The sequence below is a fragment of the Anomaloglossus baeobatrachus genome, chromosome 12 (genome assembly GCF_048569485.1).
Source record: "Anomaloglossus baeobatrachus isolate aAnoBae1 chromosome 12, aAnoBae1.hap1, whole genome shotgun sequence".
In the NCBI taxonomy this organism is placed as follows: domain Eukaryota; kingdom Metazoa; phylum Chordata; class Amphibia; order Anura; family Aromobatidae; genus Anomaloglossus; species Anomaloglossus baeobatrachus.
Genome location: NC_134364.1, coordinates 53,702,898 through 53,724,865, shown reverse-complemented (window position 1 = coordinate 53,724,865; position 21,968 = coordinate 53,702,898). Strand labels below are relative to the sequence as shown.

General features: G+C 46.3%; 1 protein-coding gene across 1 annotated transcript in view; it reads left to right on the top strand.

Annotated features, from left to right (window-relative positions):
* The window catches only part of SPTBN5 (spectrin beta, non-erythrocytic 5), a 365,978-nt gene that overhangs the window by 29,514 nt on the left and 314,496 nt on the right, over positions 1-21,968 (top strand). Inside the window, exons 8-12 of the mRNA XM_075330185.1 lie at positions 669-901; positions 1,172-1,325; positions 3,651-3,851; positions 10,312-10,518; positions 14,135-14,320. Coding sequence (XP_075186300.1) covers positions 669-901; positions 1,172-1,325; positions 3,651-3,851; positions 10,312-10,518; positions 14,135-14,320 — 981 coding nt within the window. The remainder of the gene's footprint in view (positions 1-668; positions 902-1,171; positions 1,326-3,650; positions 3,852-10,311; positions 10,519-14,134; positions 14,321-21,968) is intronic.

The window sequence follows — 21,968 nt, the reverse complement described above, 5'->3', positions numbered from 1 at the left end:
TTGGAATTACACAGGGCCCCGAGATCACTACCTGTGGTAGGCTGCAGTCCAATAAGGGTAGTAGTCAGGCAGGGTCAAACCAAACCAAACCATGTAAAACAGGGACAGAATCAGGCAGGCAAGGACGTAATCAGAAAACGAAGCAGAGGTCAAATCCGGATCTGGCAGCAAGGCACAAAAACAGCAGGCAGGAGGGTAGTCAGCAGGCAGAGGTCAAAACACAGGAATCACAAAACAGCACGGGAACCAGGAATACAGAACTATCTCTGGCAGAGACCAGCAGACAGGAGGGGGAATTAGAAGAGTGTGGTGTCTTCCCATTAGCTGTAGCTGCATGGTGGTAACATCAGCTGGAAGACACATGCCACCTACAGTCAGCCAGTGGTACCGCAGGTCCCAGGGAAAACCAGCTTAGTGGATGAGCGGAGCCTGCACCCACCAGAGCCACTGACACCGACTCCTCTCCTATCACCAGCACTATCCACAGCGGGAACACGGCGCTGTCTGGTGATCGAAGCAGAAGTCGCAGGAGCGGACTCTGGTGGGGACGTGACCATATTAAATTAGTTGAGTGTCCATACTGTGATCCCAGAAGTTTGTCTCATACATATGTGGGTTTGCATATTTTGTTTTGGTTGCTTAATACTTTTCTTTTTTTCTTTTGCCAGGATTTAGTAAGCTCAAAGGAGCTTGGCAAACAACTCCCTGAGGTGGACTACTTCCTTCAAGAACACAACTTAATTGAATCCCAAATTATGTCATACGGTGAATCGGTGAGACAAATTTTAGCCAGGGCAGAATCTGTCCCGAAGAGTGAGAAGGGTAACGTTGATGTTCTCCAAACCAAAGTAAAGAACTTACATCAACTTTATCAGAACCTGGTGTCCCTCAGCAAATCTCGGTAACATTTTTTTCCTATTATTATGGGCTTCATGTTTAATAACTACTGCTTTTAGATTTATTAATATAGCAATGAAAGGGGACAATATAATACAGTGATGGCCTATTAGCTTTTCTTATGCAGAAGAAGAAAATAAGCTGAAGCCATCATTCAGCCAACAGTGATCTATGGTGTATGAGGGGCTTAAGGTCCTGTAAAGTGTTTGCCTTATTCCTTTTTCTGCTCTTCTTTTTTTTTTTAATGTATTTCCGTTTTTTTTTTGTATTCTAGGCGATTACGTCTCGAAGAGTTATTGAAGTTGTATCAGTTTTTCCAAGATTGTGGTGAGGAGGAGGCTTGGATCCGTGAGAAGTGGCAGGCACTTAGCTTGGCGGACCCTGGTAGAGATATCAGCCACATCAACTCATCTATAGCAAAGCAAGAGGTATAAGATTGAGAAGCTGTGCTCGGCTTTTTCCTTCAATGCCTTAGTTACATGCCCATCTTGCAGGAAAACCAAGGAGAGAACTTCCTTGTTCTTGCGGTTCATAGTGGGGTCATTGATTGGCACCCTGTTGACCTAGATTTTACAACCTATCCAGTAAACAGGTGATTAATGCTTCTGGTTGGAATACTCCTAGTCAAGTGTAGAACAGAGGGTTTTCTCATTGTGCCGGTTCCAGTGATTTGTCCTGCATTGCCCATACAAGTCGCATAATTCTCCCTATGAGCGTAAGGGACTCAGCCCAATTATTATGGAAACTGTCAAAGATTTCTGGCACTGCTATGCACCCTGCCTCTGGATTATAAGTACTAGATGGTTTTTAGGAAGATTTTTCTTTTATTTTTTTTACGTACTGAAAAGCACTTCTTATAATCCATAAAATACAACAGCTGTACCACCAATTTTTGGGGCATCCTTTTGAAGGAAGACCTCTTTGTACAGTTATTTGCAAACTAATAGCTGTCTAGCATCACTAATGTGTTTAATTACTGGGTTTTAGCAAAAAAATCATACTACATGGGAGAACTCCACTCCAGTACAGTGTTAATATTGTATAATGGCATCGCGGCAAGCTCCGGTCACATGACAGCATGTGACCGGAGGTTGCCGCAATGCCATTGTACTGTATTACACTGTACTGGAGTTTGACGGATCCGTCAATCCGGTGAAATGCCGGTTGTGTGAAACGGCCCTAATGGGCAACCAACGGAATCAATAATCCTGACATGCACGGCGCTAATTGGGTGTAATTGACTCATTCAATGAAAAGGGCGTGTTCAATTAGTGACCTAAAGAGAAGTGACACAACATTCTATGGACAGATGAGAGTAATATTGTTCTCCTTGGGTCTAAAGGCCGCAGGCAGTTTGTACGACAACCCATAAACACTGAATTCCGCCACAGTTCCCAGTGAACACTGTAGGCTATGTGCCCACGTGTGCGTATTGCATGCAGTTACGCTGCGATCTGCACCGCAGCGTAACTGCATGCGTCCTGCGTCCCCTGCACAATCTATGAAGATTGTGCATAATCCATGCCCACGTTGCGTTTTAGAACGCAGCGATTTGTATGCTGCCAAATCGCTGCGTTCTAAAAAGCAACATGTCACTTCTTTCGTGCGCTTTGCATGCTGTCTCCATTCTGTCTCTCGGGAGAGGCAGCTTGCAGAGCGCACAAATTCTGCAGTCACCAAAGTTTCAGAACGGAGCTTTTCAGCTGCGCTCTGAAGCGCACATGCAGTGACTTTACGCTGAGGTGCAGAGCGCACACACGTGGGCACATAGCCTAAAACATGAAGGTGCAAGCAGAATGGTTTGGGGATGTTTTTTATACTCAGGAGTTGGACCCATTAGTTGCTTACCAGGCACCATGGACCAGCTGGAATATATCAATATACTGGAAGAGGTCATGTTGCCTTATGCTGCATAAAAATGCCCTTAAAATGTGTAATTCACCAGGACAACCACCCCAAACACACCAGCAAATGGGCAACATCTTTGTTCCACACCAACAAGATTGATATTATGAAGAGGCCATCTCAATCCCCAAACCTCAATCAGATCGAGAATTTGTGGAATGATATAACAAAATGCTGTTTTTGATACAAAACCTAACAATGAAAAAGACCTGTGGAATGTAGTCCAGGTAGCTTGGGCGTGAATATCTGTTTGCAGGTGTCAGATGTTACTTGAATTCATACCACACAGATATGAAGCAATTATCAAACTTAAAGGTTATACAACTAAATATTAGTTTAGTGATTTATCGGAAAAGCGAAGTCTATGAACCAATTTCAGTTTATACTGTAAATATTCGCGTTTATAAATGAAAATGCAGACACTGCTACTTTACTGAAAATCCCATTATTCCTTGTTCTTAATTGTCAGTTTACAAATTGATATTTTGATTGTTTTCATTTGGAATTGAATATGCAGCGCTCCCAGTGCCTTGGTGTATATAGCAATGCTATAACGAGGATTGAGCTTTCTCAGTTTTAACACACTATTATTTTGCACATAACTATTTTTTTCAGTGCACACCAAGTTAAGGATTATAATAAAAAAATACCTGGTTCAGTTTGGTGTTGAAATTTTATTTTCACTTTATCGACTTCAAATACCAAAGAGTACAACATTTTTTGCAAAGTCAGGCCATATGGCTGAACATAAATGCAGTACATCACCGATGTTATTGTGCCACTAAGCTTGACATCCTGACATCCAGATCAGCCGATATGTAACGTGATTTTGTGTGCGTCTTTTTCAGGCCTTGGAAGCGGAGATACTTTCCCACCAATCTATTCTAGCCAAAGTGGTGAGAAATGGGAAAGAATTGTGTCAGTTGGCTTACACAGACCAGGCAACTATCCAGAAAATGATTGACAGTATCCAGAAACAGTGGCTGGAGCTTCAAGACGAGGTCAAAAGAAGTAAATTTCGGCTAGAGGTGGCAGCACTCATTAAACAGGTGAAACACTTGCTCTATTTGTAGATTCATCAGAAATGCAATAATGGTGAACCACAACATTTTGATAAATTTTTTGCATGAACATACTTAGGCTTAAGGTGGCTTTACACATTGCAACATCGCTACCGATATATCGTCGGGGTCACGTCGTTAGTGACGGACATCCGGCGCCGTTAGCGACATTGAAGCTTGTAAAACCTAGGAGCGACGATCAACGATCGAAAAATCGCTCAAAAACAATGATCGTTGACACGTCGCTCCTTTCCATAATATCGTTGCTACTGCAGGTACGATGTTATTTGTCGTTCCTGCGGCACCACACACCGTGGTGTGTGACACCGCAGAAACGTCAAACTTCTCCTTACCTGCGTCCACCGGCAATGCAGAAGGAAGGAGGTGGGCGGGATGTTACGTCCCGCTCATCTCCGCTTCTATTGGACAGCCGCTTAGTGACGTCGCAGTGACGCCGAACGCACCTCCCCCTTGAAGGAGGGATTGTTCTGCGGACACAGCGACGTCGCTGCACAGGTACGTGCGTATGACGCTGCTGTAGTGACAATGTTTGCTACGGCAGTGATCACACAATGTCGCATGTACGACGGAGGCGGGTGCTATCGTGCGCAACATCGCTAGCGATGTCGCAACGTGTAAAGCCCCCTTTAGACTTAGGGAGAAATCTTTAAATGGGGTTTCCTGATCTGCATCTGGAAACAGGAGTAAACTGGAAAACCCTTTTAACAGTGTTGTCTTGTGAAGACAGTGCCTGACAAAATCAGCATTGCCCATTTGTACGTGGCGGAAACTCTCTTTAAAAATAAAAGAAATGCAGTACAACTAGAAGAGCCGGAATGATCCCTATATGTTAAAGGGAATCTGTCAGTAGGATCAACCCTCCAAAGCTGTCTATATGTGCATGTAGGTCATAGGAAGCTGAATGAAACTGTACCTTGATATCTGCGATCTGATGTCTTATTCCAGAGAAATACACATTTTTCTTATGTGTCTATTGGACCGGACACTTATCTGCATGAGATTCTGTGTGCAGAGCTTATTTTTAAAGTGAAACTGTCAGGTCCCATATGCCTTGTAACCTACAAGCAGGGTGATGTGTGGCCTAGTAACCCCTTCCTACCCATCCCTGTGTTGTAAAATTCTGTAAAATGAATTTATAAAATAACGTTTTATAACTTAGGTGTTCCCTATGTAAATGAGCAGAGGGGCTAGTCCCTAGGGCGTCGCATCCCCCCGTCTAGTTTGCCTTTTTCCGTGGCATTATGTGGGCGTGATACCATGGATTTACATGAGCAGCGACATCGTCAGCTCCTGGAATCCCATGCGTGCACGCTTCTCATTCGCGCAGCCTTCTTAGCCGGGTGTTTGCTTGCCGCCTTTAGACGCGCTCTGCGCATGGTCGGAAGCGCAGGAGTCTTCAGATCATGCACAGTGCGCTTGTAAAGCCGACCAGCGTACACCCGGCTAAGAAGGCTGCGCGAATGAGAAGCATGCACGCGTGGGATTCTAGGAGCTGACGGTGACATCGCTCATGTAAATCCATGGTATCACGCCCACAGGAGTGTGATACCACGGAAAGAGGGCAAACTAGATGGGGAGATGCGACGCCCTGGGGACTAGCCCCTCTGCTCATTTACATTGCTGCATTGCTAGCCGTTCAGATTCCTGGACAGCCTGTAAAAATAGGGCCCTTTTTTGCCCTGTCCATAAAAAAATTCAGGCCTCCATGATTTTTTATTTTTTGTACTTGAAGAAACTTAAACAGTTTTATTTTTTTACTGTAATTATCATCATTTTACTGTTTACAGTGAATACTACTGATGTCTTCATGTCAGAATTATGGGCTGTGACCACGGATCACTTATATTTAGAATGATTTATTTTGAATTTAAAATATCTCCATAAAAAATATTGTGTCTGTGATTTTTTGATAAGCTGTCCAGGAAAAATGAAAAGTCAAGTTGGCAACTATGTACCAGTTTACGTAACTAACACAGAATAGTAGAACTGAACTTTTGTCTTCTTACAAACACATTTGCTGCAGCTCTCACAGCTCTGCTGTATGGTAACACTATTGCAGCACTGTCTGCCTGTGAGATAGAGGCTGAAGCAGAGAGGAACCTGCAAATGTGTCAGTTATAATCACACATAGCTCTGCAGTAAGATCAGGAGAACAGAGAGTGTCACATATCACACCCCCTTCTACTTGTAAAATAAGCTCTGAAGGTAGATTGTCAGGGCGATGAGTGTCTGCCCCATAAATTTTAGCAGCTCATTTACATATAAGAAAAACCTGTTTTTCTCTGAAATAAGACATTGTATTGCAGATATAAAGGCATCATTCTCCTCAGCTTCCTATGACTTACATGCCCATATAGATTGCATAAGATGGGTTATCCTCTGATCGATCCCCTTTAAGAATGCCAGTTTTAACATGATTTTTATTCTTCTTCCCAATCCACTTTTTCCCCAATCCAAATCAAGGCCTAACTGGTGTTTATTTCATAGTGGCTTATTTCATGGTTCTTCCGTGAATTTGATTTTGGCAGTTCGGAATGTTCCTTTGTTCCCCCTCTGTGTATTGTGCCAGCTTTGTTTAGGTGCTTGTTAGGATTGCGTTTCTGGAGAAAATAAAGTGGTTTTGAATGGTTTTGATTTTTTCCACTTTTTTTCAACTAAGTTTATTTTCTCAGAAATCCATCTCATGATTTAGTAACTCGCCCAATATGTTTGGTTCCTGTGTTTTTTTTTCTGTTCATTTGTTTATAGATTGGTTATACAAACACTTTTTTTGATACAGGGATTGTGTCGTAACAATTGTTTGAAATTTGATAATTCTTTAAAGATTTTTTTTTTTTTGTACCAGATTTATGATTTGATCTATTGGGGCCCAAATTCTTATAACTTATGAAAATCAGTTGCAAAATTTGGCGGTGGATGCACTTTGTGATGCCAGTCACAGCTGCTACCAAACGCACAGAGCTGCAATTTGTATACAGTAACACTTACAGGGGTGCCTAGAATCAGACCTCACTAATTTAATATTACCGGCAGATCATCTCTACTAAAGGCCGCTTTACACGTGTAGATTTATCGTGCGTTCGCATTTGCGATCGTACCCGCCCCCATCATTTGTACGTGACGGGCAATTTGTTGCCCGTGTCGCACAAAGTCGGTAACCCCCGTCACACGCACTTACCTCCCGAACAACCTCGCTGTGGGCGGCGAACATCCTCTTCCTGAAGGGGGAGGGACGTTCGGCGTCACAGCGACGTCACACAGCGGCTGCCCAATAGAAGCGGAGGGGCGGAGATGAGCGGGACGTCACATCCCGCCCACCTCCTTCCTTCCGCATTGCCGTCGGCCGCAGGTAAGCTGTGTTCATCGTTCCTGGGGTGTCACACGAAGCGATGTCTGTTGCCTCAGGAATGATGAACAACCGGCGCGCAGAAGGACGATCGTTTTTTGTTTTTTTTTTTTTTTTTAAAAATGAGCGACGTGTCAATGAGCAACGATAAGGTGGGTATTTTTGCTCGTTCACAGTCGCTCGTAGCTGTCACACGCTACGGTATCACTAACGATGCCGGATGTGACGACGTGACCGAGACAACATATCGTTAGATATATCGTAGCGTGTAACGGGCCCTTAAGGATAGGCCATAAATCTTCCATTACCGGAAAAGCCATTCATATGGTTGTTCCAGGGGATGAAAATTGTTCTTAAAAAGCCACACACTAAAACAAATGAGGCCATCATTGATCACCTGTAGATTCCGTTTCGCCACTTACCTGGTCCTCACTGGTTTCTAGTTCTTAACACTGTTCAGAAATTCCCTCTTAGCCAATCACTGGTTGAGGCAGGTCACTCAGTGAATATACATACTGATAACAGCAAGTATAATATGCAACATATATGGTTTCTAGAGCAGGGTGTTTTTCTGTGGGATGATAATCTGTAGCCTATTAGTAGATTTAATGAAGTGTGCTATATTCACAGCTGTGTTCATAGCCTTCATCACAGATCGCACCAAATATACCAGACAAAACAGCTCAGCATGCTGCATTAGTTTGGTTTGCATCATTTTACTAAACAGACGTGCCACGTGATAGTCAATGAGGTGTGTTCAGAGCTACCGGTGTCTAGCACTTTGGTATATTCATATTCCTGTTCTTATAACCGGATAGGAAAATGGAAATAGCAATGCTTAAACACTCCTAAGATAGACCTGAAAGGTGGTTATGAGACTAACATTTTTCAGAAAAACTATTATTGGATTCTAATGTGGATTTTGATGTGTGTTTTAGGATCTTTATTCATTGGAAGAAGCCGCCATCTTTTCATCTTCAGCTCTTTTACAGATGGTGTTATGTTTGCATCAAGAATTTGTTGAAATTTCATGGAATCCAATCTTCCCTCTACCCATGAAATGTTCCCCGAGCCATTGCCTGTAATGCAACCTTAAAACATGAGTGATCCACCCCCATGCTCAATGGTTGGCAAAATATTATTTTCCTGAAATTCTGTGCCCTTTTTTCCCTCCACATATACCTGTAATCATTCTGGCCAGAGTTCTATGTTAACCACATTGGTTCACCGGAGTTGTTTCCCAAATGCCTCAGCTTGTTTAGATGTTCTTTTGCATATTTCTGAATTTTATGGTGAGGATGCAGGAGAGGTTTTCTTCTGATGAATCTTCCATGAAGGCCATATTAGTGCAGGTGTCTCTGAACAGTTGAACAATGTAGCCCAACTCCTGAGTCTGCTAAATCTTCCTGAAGGTCTTTTGCAGTCAAGCGGGGGTTCAGATTGCCCTCTCTAGCAATCCTACCACAGGCTCTTAGAAATTTTGTTTGCTCTTTCAGTCCTTATCTTGACCTCCACTGTTTGTTACCTGACATTTCTTAACTACTTGAAAACGTTTTGGTATCTTCTTGTAGCCTTCTCCTGCTTTGTGGGCCTCCACCATTTTCATTTTCAGAGTGCTTGGCAGCTGTTTAGAAGAGCCCATGGCTGCTGTTATTTCCCACAAGTTTAGAGGAGGCTGGGTTTTTATAAAGCTGTGACATTTGCATCATCTGGCCTTTCCTAACAATGATAATGAACAAGCTATAACCCTAACAGGCTCATTAAGGTTTGAATCCATGGTCAATGTTATTTAGGCACACAAGCCTTTAAGGGTGTCCAAACTGTTTCATAGCCCCATTTTCATTTTTGTAATTTTTAAAATCTAAAAGATGAAAATATTTTTTGTGCCTAAAATACAAAGGAAATGTGGCATTATTTAGTTTATGCTTTTTAGGCCTCGACACACATCCGTGCCGCCGGTACGTGTTTACCATTTTTTGCACGTACCGGTGGCACAGAGACCCGTTCAGCAATGCTACCCTATTGTACCGGGCACACACACGTAAAACCACATGGAACGTGTGTCCATGTGCGTTTGTACGTGTGTGCATTTTTCTACACGCTGACATGTCCACATTTTCTCCGTCAGCACGGGTGTCATACGGCCCGCACCCGTACCACACGGATGTAGTGTGGATGCGGTCCCGTGTGACACACGCCGGAGAAACACACGTGTCAGTGAAAAAACCCCCCAAAACATTTATTCACCTTCTCTAGTTTTCCTGTCTCTGCCGCTGCTGTCACTTGCTGCCGATCGCCGCTTATTATGCTCATTTAATATTCACTTCACTGCGGCCGGCAGCAGCGGGGAGACGGCAGGGCTGGAGACCGAAGATCAGCACCACGAACAGCAGCGCGGACCACGTGAGTATGCAAATTACCAGTTCTCCGTGTGCTATCGCGGATAGCACACGTAGAACACACGTGGACCGCTTGTACCCGAGACACGTACTTACCACACGCAACATGCAGAGTAAATACGTGTCTCGCGGCACGTGCGTGTTTTTAACGGAAGTGTGTTTCAGGCCTTCGAGATCATTTCATCTTCAACGTACTTAACTGTTCAGAATAACAGTAATTTTAACCAGGGTTGCTCAAACGTTGCGCGCGCGCGCGTGTGTGTGTAGTATATACAGTATATGCATGCGTGTGTGTGTGTGTATTGTTAGAAAAATTATCAACCCTGATGAAGCAAATTGATATATTGCGTGAGTAGAGGTTGATATTTACTGTATTAGAAATGTCTAGAGTCCATCAATATACATGGCGTGAGTAGAGGTGCAATTACACTGCACGGTTATTGGGAACAAAACTTTCTAGGAAGACATATTTCCCAATAATTGTGTAGTAAACAGGCTGCCAATCACCAGACGAATTGGCGGAAAACTTGTTCTTTGGGTGAAATGATTGTCTTGGTTGGCTCAACAGATATTTTAGCAGCTCATCATCCAAGATCTGTTTGGATTTTATATTCAAAATGGACAGTTCTGTAATATGGACAATTGTGTTTGTGCCTTACCATGTTTCTCTGTTTTCATCTAGTACTTTGCTGATGCTAATGAAGCTGAATCGTGGCTGAAGGAACATCTGCCGCTGGTTACAAGTGAGGATTTCGGCAAGGATGAGTCCAGCGCAGAAGCCATATTACAGAGACACTTAAGGCTTGAGAAAGAAATTTCTGCCTATTCCATGGAAGTGAGGAGGCTCGGAGACCAGGCTCAGACCGTAGCCGGCAAAGCTCCTCTAATTGTACGTTTACCTGTTACCTCAACTTTTTTATAGATCCATTGTTCCACTGTTATATGTAGTTAAGAACCTTTTAATTGTAATATAAAACATTATTGTATGACCCTGTGGAACTATTGAGAGGTGAGTGATTGCTGGTCCTGGTGCCTCGTCCACACTATATTGGCTGGTGTCGTGTAACAGCCGGACCACCCAAAGGACTGCCGAGCTGAGCTCAGCCTTCGGATCAGGAGACCTGCAGCAGGTTTGTATATCGCAGTCTGTATTTGGACCGTGAGTGTTTGGTATGTAAAACCAGTCTTGCCCAAGACGATGTGGACACTATAATATTGCATATTTTGCATTGTTGTCCAAGAGCTTTAAAGGGAATCCGTCGCCATTCTTTTGTGACTTAATCAGAGAACATTATAATGTAAAGACAAGAGACCTTGATTCCAGAGATGTGTCACTTAGGGTGCCTGCCCACGATCAGGACCTGCTGCGTCCTGGATGCGGCAGGCCTTGACCTGTGGGGCCATGAGTCTCCTCCGCAGGAGACCGCAGCTGCTCGTGCCCATGATCCGGGCTCAGGACGTTTCAGTCTCTCTCTTCTGTTCTCCCTTGCGACTCCACAGCGAACAATTGACATGCTGCGGTCTAGAAAGCCGCACCACAGGTCAGTTTTTGCTGCAGAAAAAACAAGTACAGTGGGAAGGAGATTCCTAGAAATCCCATCCACTATACTTATACCGTTCAACGCAGTGTTTTGGATGCAGCTGAAGCATGCTGTGTCCAAAACGCTGTGAAAACTGATCGTGGGCACGCAGCCTTACTGGCTTACTTGCTGTAGTTTTGATTAAACCACTATTTTATTAGCAGGAGATTATCATTAGAGGACTAGTAAACCTGCTGCCAAGTAGTCCTCCATACTCATGAGCTCTGTATAACCACACCCATCACTGATTGTCAGCTTTCTGCCTATGCACGGTGTACAGAGCAAGCTGCCGATCAGTGGATTGGGCAAAGTTATTCAGAGAACTACTAGATCTGTAGCAGACAATTGATTTTATAAAATGACCGCAAGCAATTGGAAAAAAAACAACAAACAAAAACAAAACACAAACAGAGTGTTATGTTCATAAAGAATAAACAATAACTTAAAGTACAACACATTTAATCAGAGAGGGTAAGAGCGCAAACTCCAAACAGTTCCTGAAATCTTGGCATCCAACCGCACCCTTATATCTCTTATCAATAGATGGCAATAATTTACAATTCATGCTGTGTCATTAAACCATAAATATAGTATTGCAGAAAGAGATAACAATATCTTTCGGGCAGTCAAATGAGCCAAGTTAACAAAAGTGTATGTGCCTATGTAGATATACGGATCAGCATTATGGGATTCTACAAGTAAAGGGAAATGAATGTCTGCGAGGACTTACCCATAATATAGAGAGCACTGTGTGCCAGGCTAAAGGGACAAACTCTGACCTGAGTTTCGCCATGCTGTTTCAAAGGGTAATTGAAACTGGTTATTTATAGAATCTCATAATGGTGATTCTTACATCTACATAGACAAATGTACTTTTGTTAATTTGGCTCATTTGACTACCCTACATATATTGTTATTATCTCTTTCTGCAATACTATATTTATGGTTTGATGACATAGCAGCTATTGTCAATTATTGCTATCTTTTGATGAGATATAAGGATACGGTTTGATGCCAGGATTTAAGGGATTGTTGTTTGGAGTTTTCCTGGTACATCTCTCTTACCGATTCTGATGATATATGTTGGGTTGTCAAATGAGCCAAGTAAACAAAAGTGCATGAGCAAAGTACATGTGCCTACTATGTAGATGTATCCAACATCAGTATGAGATTGAGAATATCCCTGAATATAACCTCATCACCACCTCACGGATAAGACCCTGTTGCGCTTTGTTCTTTCCTCATTTAAATAGAGCACCAGCTCCTATCACAATCAAGAGGGTTTTCAGGGGCAGGCTAAGGCCTGCTGAAGGCCTCCATGGCTGCCATCTTAGTCCTCTTTGGAATCAATACCAGAATACTGGGGCCCCGACACCCTAAACCCCCATGGATCAGTTGTCATCAGCTCCAAGAGGGTGCAAACCTGGAACAGAGCTGCCCTGATTAGCAGCTACTCTGCTGTACTCTGCAGCTGCAACTACACGTTGTACTGAGCTTCACAGTGCAGAATTGTTCAGTGATTATATCTGCTATATAGCAGCTGATTGATGGGGGTGTTGAGTATCAACCCCCTACCGATCTGATTTTGATTACTAAACTAGGTAATCATCATCCTCTGCCCAGAGAACCTCTATTAATAATGTTGAATACAGTTGCAAAATTTGACAATTTTCCTGCAATTATTTGGATCAATTTGTCTTAAGGCCCTGTCACACACAGCGATATCGCTAGCGAGTGTACCCGTCCCCCGTCATTTGTGCGTCACGGGCAAATCGCTGCCCGTGGCGCAGAATATCGTTTGGAGCCGTCACACGGACTTACCTGCCTAGCGACGTTGCTGTGGTCGGCGAACCGCCTCCTTTCTAAGGGGGCGGTTCGTGCGGCGTCAGAGCGGCGTCACTAAGCGGCCGCCCAATAGAAGTGGGGGGGCGGAGATGAGCCGCTGTAACATCCCGCCCACCTCCTTCCTTCCTCATTGCCGGCGGCCGCAGGTAAGCTGTAGTTCGTCGTTCCCGAGGTGTCACACATAGCGATGTGTGTTGCCTTGGGAACGACGAACAACCTGCGTCCTCAAGAATGAACGATTTTTTGAAAATGAACGACGTGTCAAAGATGGACGATTTGGTGAGTATTTTCCATCGTTAACGGTCGTTCATGCGTGTCACACGCAATCACATCGCTAACGATGCCGGATGTGCGTCACGTAATCTGTGACCCCGACGATATATCGTTAGATACATCGTTGCGTGTAACGGGGCCTTTACTCCGAATACTTGACCTCACATTACCTGATGGGATTTATATTATTGCAACCTCGGAGGAGCTGTAAAGGTGGCTTTACACACTGCAACATCGCAAACGACATTGCTGTAACGTCACCGGTTTTGTGACGTTACAGCGACCTCCCCAGCGACATTGCAGTGTGTGAAACCTATCAGCGACCTGGCCCCGCTGTGAAGTTGTGATCGCTACAAATCGTTCAGGACCATTCTTAGGTCCTTTGTTTCCCGCTGTGCAGCATGCATCGCTAGAAAGTTTCAGTGTGTAAAGGGGACTTTACAGCGACTTCCCTTTCAAATAGCTGCTTTGACACGTCCCCAACAACCAGCTAGGTCGCTCTGCAGGTCCGGATCGCTGCTGCGTCGTTGGTCATGTCTGCCTGTTTGACAGCTCACCAGAGACTTTGTAGCGATCCCGGTCAGGTTGGGATCGCTGGTGGGATCGCTAGAAAGTTTCAGTGTGTAAACCCAGCTTAAGTTAGCACTATTTTTAGGTAAACCTCCAAAGTTTCATGTCAAAGCGTGTGTTTATTATATCCCTCTTTCAGTTATCGCTGCTCTGTCCACTTATATTAGTTTATACAAATAGATACTGAATATTCTAATATCATTTTTATAAGTTGATCCTTTTTCATTTCTATTCCAGCAGGAGAAAAAGGCAGCAAATATCATAACACAAGAAAGGAGCAGACCACAGAAAAGAAGCTACATGGCATCGATGACCCCTGAGACAGAAGAGTCCAAACAAGACCCTCAGATGTCACCAGACAAAATCAGAGGTGTGCAAGAAGATATAGAAGCTTCCTATGAGAACCTCCAACAACTGGCCAAGGTGATACATTTATACACATATGCTTGCAGTCTTAGAAATGTCGGCAATTTTGGTGATTTCCTCTGGTTGAGTTTTCCACTAAATGAAGACATGCTACCAGGGTTGCCAAAATCAACGATAGAAAATAATTTTTAGACACACATTGGAAAGCCAAAGTAATCATTATGATTAGAAGTAATCAATGTCTACAGCCCATAATTATAATATGAAGACATCAGCAGCATTCATTTTGACATGGAAAATGATGAGTTAAGGCCGCTTTACACGCTACAACATCGCTAAAGCGATGTCGTTGGGGGTCACGGAATTTGTGACGCAAATCCGTCCGCGTTAGCGATGTTGTTGCGTGTGATACCTATGAGCGATTTTGAGTCGTCGCAAAAACGTTCAAAATCGCTAATCTGTGACATGCCCCCCCTATTCTCAATTATCATTGCTGCTGCATGTACGATGTTGTTCGTCGTTCCTGCGGCAACAGACATCGCTGTGTGTGACACCGCAGGAACGAGGAACCTCACCTTACCTGCGGCCGCCAGCAATGAGGAAGGAAGGAGGTGGGCGGGATGTTACTTCCCACTCATCTCCGCCCCTCCTTTTCTCTTAGGCGGTGGTTCAGTGACGCTGCTGTGACGCTGAACGAACCGCCCCCTTAGAAAGGAGGCGGGTCACCGGTCACAGCGACGTCGCAGAGCAGGCATGTGCGTGTGACGTTGTCGTAGTGATAATGTTCGCTACGGCAGCGATCACCACATATCCGCCGTACGACGGGGGCAGGTGCTATCGCGCTCGACATCGCCAGCAAATGCTAGCGATGTCGCAGCGTGTAAAGCGGCCTTTAGTCAAATTAATCTGTATAAGTTTATTTTTCTTAAAAATCGCAGCAACCTCAAATATTTTTTACAGACAGGGCAAAAAAAAAAAAAAAAAAGAGTTCGATTTTTGTGGCAAGTCTGGAATTTCTGGTCGGTTGACAACCCTGCATGCTACGAGGTGTTAGGCTTAAGTTGGGCCTAAATGTACACCTGTGAATATTTAAATAGTCTCTCCAGGGAGGAAGGAGACTAAAGGCCGCTTTACACGCTACGATTTATCTGACGTTCTCTGTAGCGATGTGACACGCCCAGATCGTAGTTACGATTTGCTGAGATCGCTCATAGATCATTTATTAGCGGTCACACATAACGATCTCACAAGCGACGCAAAATCGTTCAGTGATATATTGTTTGACCAAGGCGGTCGTGTGGATGTTGTTCATAGTTTGCAGGGTGTCAAACGTAGCAATATGTCTGCTGCATTCCAAACGATGAACAATATTTTGAAAGTGAACGACGTGTCAACGATCAACAATTTTCAACCTATTTGCGATCGTTCGGAGTCGCTTGTAGGTGTCACACGCAACAATTCCGCGAACGATGCTGGATGTGCGTCACGGAATCTGTGACCCCGACGACATATCGTCAGATAAATCGTAGCATGTAACGCCGCCTTTACTCTAGCGCCACCTACTGGAAGTAGCAATCCTAAAAGTCAAAAGTGACCCTTTAACGAGTCTTGTCATATGACCTAGGATCAGAACCTCAATTGCAGACACAGTGTTTCGGGATGATTGTCCCTCGTCAGTGCAAAGTATGAGAGCTGATATTCCTGTATGAGAAGCTATAGTTGGGTCTAAGGGGCAAACTTTTCTTTTTGTGGAGATGTGACAAACCACTCTGGCTGTCAGTGGTGAGGAGTCTTATAGCTGCGACTCCTCACCACCTGTGAATATGAAGTTGTATTTTAAATCTAAATTTAAAATCTAAATTTGTTGCTGGTGGAAGGCTAACAAATTTAAGACTGTGCCTTCACTCTTTATACTGTTTGCTGTGGGAGAGACCTTATTTTCTCAGATCTTCCTTCTGGGTTCCAGCTTTGGCCTTTCTTCTCCTGCAAACTCCTTTGCCTACTTTGCAATTCTTTTGGTAGTCATGCACTTCAGAAACTTCTATTCTGCAACTCCAGTCACCTTTCTCCAACCAACATCATTTGGGGACACTATTCCATGATTTTATGTCTCCTTATCCTCTCTTGAGTAACTGTAGGCACCATCCTAAGCCTTTTTTTTTATCCAACGTTATGGGAAGACACCCTTAGGCTATGTGCGCATGTTGCGTTTTTTCATGCATTTACGCAGCATTTTAAACTGCAGCGTAAACACATGCGTTCTACTTCCCCAGCAAAGTCTATTGCAAATAAGCAAATTCCATGCTCACGTTGTGTTTTAAAACGCAGCATTTTGGATGCCAAATTTTTGACAAAATCGATGCGTTCTAAAAAGCAACATGTCACTTCTTTTGTGCGTTTTGGAAGCTTTTCCCACTCTGTCTATCTTAGAGGAAGCATCCAGAGCGCATCCATTCTGCATTCACAATGCATCCAAAACGCAGCGTTTTGGATGCGTTTTGAAACGCACATGTCGCGGGCGGGGAGGAGGGTGTCAGCACACCGCGCTCACCCCTTCTGCTCGGGTCCGGCGGCTGCCGCTGCTCAGTGGTGGCTCGAGCTGTGGGCCGGATCCCGGGGGTTTCTCGAGCGGCACTCCTCGCCCGTGAGTGAAAGTGGGGAATTTGGGGTGTTGGGATAATGTCCGTGACGCCACCCACGGTTGTGATGATTTCACCACCGCTGCTCGGTGTGGGGATCCCGGGAGTGATGGTGGGGGAGCAGCTAGTTGTTGTGTTGCCCCTCCGTGGGTAGGGGTTGGTGATCCCGGGGCCCGGTGACGGGGTTAGATGCAGGGCCTGGTGGGCGCAGGGACGCGGGGGCAGCGCTGTGCCTTGCGGCACTGTGGTACTCACTCAGCCTGAGACGTTGACACAGTTTTTAGTAAAACACTCGGCTGGATGGACGGGTACCCCCAGACGGCTGCGGTTGTTGCTCTCCCCTGACCCAGTCTGATGGTGGGTGTAAGTCTTTTCGTCCACTTCCGTGCACCCTTCTCCTGCACTCCGGCTTCCAGCTGGCTCCCCGGTTCCGTACCGGTGGGCCACTGCCCAGCCCTGGCTACCTTCGGTTCCACCAGCTGTCTCCCCGGATTCCTGCAGACGGCACTTAGCGTCTGCCGGACTCTCTCTACGAGGCCCTAGGCTCCAACCTAGGCCCCTGGCTCCGTCTGCCTCTCTGCAGACCTTCACTCTTCCTCTCCTAGGACTAGACTAGGCTTGTTTCCTGCCTCAAGCCAGCTAACCCCTGGGTGGGCGTCCCATCTCCTCACTCCGCCCACCTGGTGTGTCAGTCTGAGCCTGAGGAAAGGAATCAAGTTTCACTGGGGAGGGATGTCTGCTGTGAAACTGCTGGGGGTGGGGGTGTGTGTGTGTTGTTGTTATCTGTGTCCCCTGGCTTGTCCAGGGCGACACACACATGCAGTGACAAAACGCTGCAGAATATTTGTCAGAATGCAACGTGCACACATACCCTTACTTAACACTCTGATCACTGATTTTTCTTTGTTTACGTTGCTACAAAAGTTTACCATGCAGTTAGCTGGGTTTTCGCTATGCCCAGTGCCTTAATACCCCACCTATTCAAGACCCTTCGGATACCTCTAAGGAACAGAGTCCCCTGAATGGTGCAGATCTTTGAATCAGGTCATAGGTAACCTGGCAGTCTCCCCCAAAATATGGTTAATTTCCTGGAGCGCTAGCCAGCCCAACTCACCGGTCAATATTTTCTTGCCAAATCAAGTTCTTTGGAAATCTCTGACATAAAGCTTTAGGGTACTACCCACCTCTCCACAGACTCTCTCCCCAATCTGAAAGGATCTCTTCCCAAAGATTCCTCTTTGATTTACTTAGAACACTCCCAGGACAGAGCCACAGCAGATGTGACCACTTCTTTAACTGCCCAGTCCTGATCCCTGGACAGATAAGTATCTTGAGATCAAACAGGATACTATACTGGCGTCTGGCATGCAGGACCTTATCCAGGCAATGAGGAACACCCTCCGAGTTGAGAATAAGTCCAGCTCATTCCCAGGAGGTTGTTTCCTCCCTTCGGCACTGCCAACAACAAATCCCCTTTGCCAATCAATAAGACTATGGAGCCCTTCTTGCCAAAGAATGAAAACACCTCGACAGGATCATGGCTTCCTCTAGGATGTTTGGGGTACATGACCCCTTTGCCGAGGAATTGGTTGCCAAGTTATGCACATCTCTGGTTGTGCACTCCAAAGTAGTTCATCTTTTTATAGCCACTATCTTTCCCCTTTATAATATGTCTTCCCTCGGTGACCTGCTGGATAAAAAAAATCAATGCCCTCTCACAATTTGTCTTTTGGGTTACCGCTCATTCCATGTGTGCAATCAGGGCCTCTTGAGCAGTCTGGCATTACCCTTCCATTTCTTAGTTCTGCAAGACTGTCAGTGGGACCTCTGTCAACTCCTTTGTAAACATTTAGGCTATGTGCGCACAGTGCGTTTTTCGCGGCGTTTTTGCGCGTTTTTCGGGTGCGTTTTTGGCCCCAAAACTGCAGGACTTTGGTTCCCCAGCAAAGTCTATGAGTTTTCATTTCTTTATCGTTCCTTATGGGAGACCCAAACCATGGGTGTATAGCTTCTGCCTCCGGAGGACACACAAAGTACTACACTCAAACGTGTAGCTCCTCCCTCCGGGCTATATACACCCCCTGGATGACAATCTAACCAGTTCAATGCTTTGTGTTTCAGGAGGTCACACACACTTGCATTCTCTGATATTTTTTTCATTTTTATTTTAATTTTAAAGATTTGGAAGAAAAGCGGGTCCAGTCTGGACTCCCGGCATGTCCCTTCTCACCCCACTCTGTCGACGGTGCTGTTAAGGTTGACTTTATAAGGCTGGAGCCTTCACATGCCGCGCTCCTTCACATCCTCTGAGAGGCTCTGGGTTGAAGTGGGAGCCGTCACGGTCCTCTCTGCTTGCAGGAGACCGGCCTCCATCCACAGCCCTGTCTGGTTTCTGCTGGAAGGAGCGTTCACCCCCCCTCAGGGACTGGCCCTGCGTCTCAAAGCTAAGTATTGAGACGTTTCTCAGGGATCCCGGGTACTTTTATTAGGGGGACAGTATGTGTTTTATCGTTACTGTAAATTCCGGCCGGTTCTGGGGGTTTCCCCTGAGAACCGCGCCGAAGGTGCCTGCTCGTCGGCCGCATTTTAAAATCTAGGCCCCGGCTTCAGTTTGGGCCTAGTTTCGGTTTCGGCTTCTCTGCATGTCATGCATACAGGATGCATAGCGTGGCGCCGCCCACCGCTCGGCCAGCAGAGGGGAGGACACTGCTCTCTGGGGAGATGTTTCCTCCTCTGTATCTCTCCCTGGCCCTCCGTTTTCCCGCTCTGGGGCTAATACCCGCCCCCCTCCTCCTTCCAGCGCCATTTTCTCAGCGTTCTTACACTGGACGGCGCTGGATGCTGCAGCTGCTGCTGTTTAGGAAGGCTGACGCTTCACTGGGGCTTTGAGCTGTGGAATCCGGAGGGCACACAGAGAGAGCGGGCTGGTAAGCCACAACCTCTGGTTGTGGGCTTTTATTACACTCTCAGGGCATTCTATAGGAGTGTATTACTACTGGCAGAGCTTCCACCTCAGCAGCATGTCTGTCACCCGAAGCAAGGCTGCAAACATGTACGCTATATGCACTGCTTGTAAGCTCATTCTGCCAGAGCCAAGCACATACCCACATTGTGATGCCTGTGCTAATATGGTTGTGTCTCAGCCTGGAGCCTCCTCAGGGGTCCCTCCGGCTGCTCCGGCCCCGGTGGCTGAACCCCCGGCTTGGGTTGCTTCCTTTTCACAAGCTATTTCCCAGTCTTTTGCCGACTCCATGGGGCAGCTGTCCCGGACACTGCTGACCATGCATCAGCCCCCTTCTCAGGGTGCCTCTGCTGCTCCGAGCTCTGCAGAGCTCTCAGAGCATGTCCTAGGACCCCGTCCCCCTAAACGGAGACGCAGGGACCCTTCTCCTTCCTCTTCCCACGGCTCTGATTCACGTGCCGAGGTGCAGGGCGAGGAGGATTCGTTTACTGTGGGCTCAGACGCTACCTCTATGTACCCCATTGACTTGTCTGAGGGTGATGCGGATGTTAGTGACTTGATTGCGTCCATTAACTCCGTACTGAACCTCAACCCACCAGAGTCAGAGGAACAACCCTCTCTGGTAGAGATACACCAGTTTACCTCACCTAAGAGAGCTAGGAGTATGTTTTTTAACCACTCCAGCTTTCACACCACTGTTACCAAGCCCAGGGCCTGTCCTGACAAACGTTTTCCGAAGCGTAGTTCAGATGACCGTTTTCCCTTTCCACCAGAGGTGGTTAAGGACTGGGCCCAGTCCCCAAAGGTAGACCCTCCGGTGTCCAGAATCTCAGCCCGCACAGTCGTAGCTGTGGCTGATGGCACTTCTCTTAAGGATCCCACTGACCGCCAGGTTGACCTTCTGGCCAAGTCTGTATATGAGTCGACAGGAGCCTCGTTCTCCCCGTCTTTTGCGGCAGTGTGGGCTCTTAAGGCAGTCTCTGCCTCTCTGGCGGAGATACATTCCCTCACCAGGGACTCTATTCCTGAGACGGATGCCTTAACTTCTCAAGCTTCGGCTTTTGCATCCTACGCCATGTCTGCCATCCTGGAGGCTTCTCACCGCACGGCGGTGGCCTCCGCTAACTCCCTCGCGATCCACAGGATCTTGTGGCTTCGAGAGTGGAAAGCAGACGCTTCCTCTAAGAAGTACCTTGCGAGTCTCCCGTTTGCTGAGTCCCGGCTGTTTGGGGAACAGCTGGATGACATAATTAAGGAAGCTACTGGCGGGAAGAGTACTTCCTTGCCACAAACTAAAGCCAAGAAACCTGTCCAGGGCAGGAACCAATCGAGGTTTCGTTCCTTTCGTTCCTCTAACTGGTCATCCTCTAAGCCCTCGACCTCGTCCACTACCGCAGCCAAGGATCGTAAATCCAACTGGCGTGCAAAGCCGCGTCCTCAAAAGACCGGAGGAGCCGCTGCCACTAAGGCAGCCTCCTCTTGACTATCTGGCTGCGCCAGCAACGTCCTTGGTCGGTGGCAGGCTCTCCCACTTTGGCGACGTGTGGTTTCAACACGTCTCCGATCAGTGGGTGCGGGATATCATCTCCCACGGCTACAGGATAGAATTTTCTTCCAGCCCGCCAAGCAGATTTTTTCTGTCCACCCCCCCCTGCTCCAAAGCTGCCGCCTTCTCTCAGGCCGTGGCATCCCTGCAGGCCAACGGTGTAATTGTTCCGGTTCCCGCCCGGGAACGGTTCAGCGGTTTCTACTAAAACCTCTTTCTAGTCCCCAAAAAGGACGGTTCCTTCCGGCCCATCCTGGATCTCAAGCTCAAGCTTCTCAACAAGCATGTTCAGGTGCGGCACTTTCGCATGGAATCTCTGAGATCGGTCATTGCCTCAATGACCCAAGGAGATTTTCTGGCATGCATCGACATCAGAGATGCCTATCTGCATGTGCCTATTGCGGTTTCACACCAGCGTTGGCTACGCTTTGCAATCGGAGAGGAACATTTCCAATTCGTGGCTCTCCCCTTCGGCTTAGCCACGGCCCCTCGAGTATTCACCAAGGTCATGGCAGCAGTGGTTGCGGTCCTGCACCTCCAGGGGTTGGCAGTGATTCC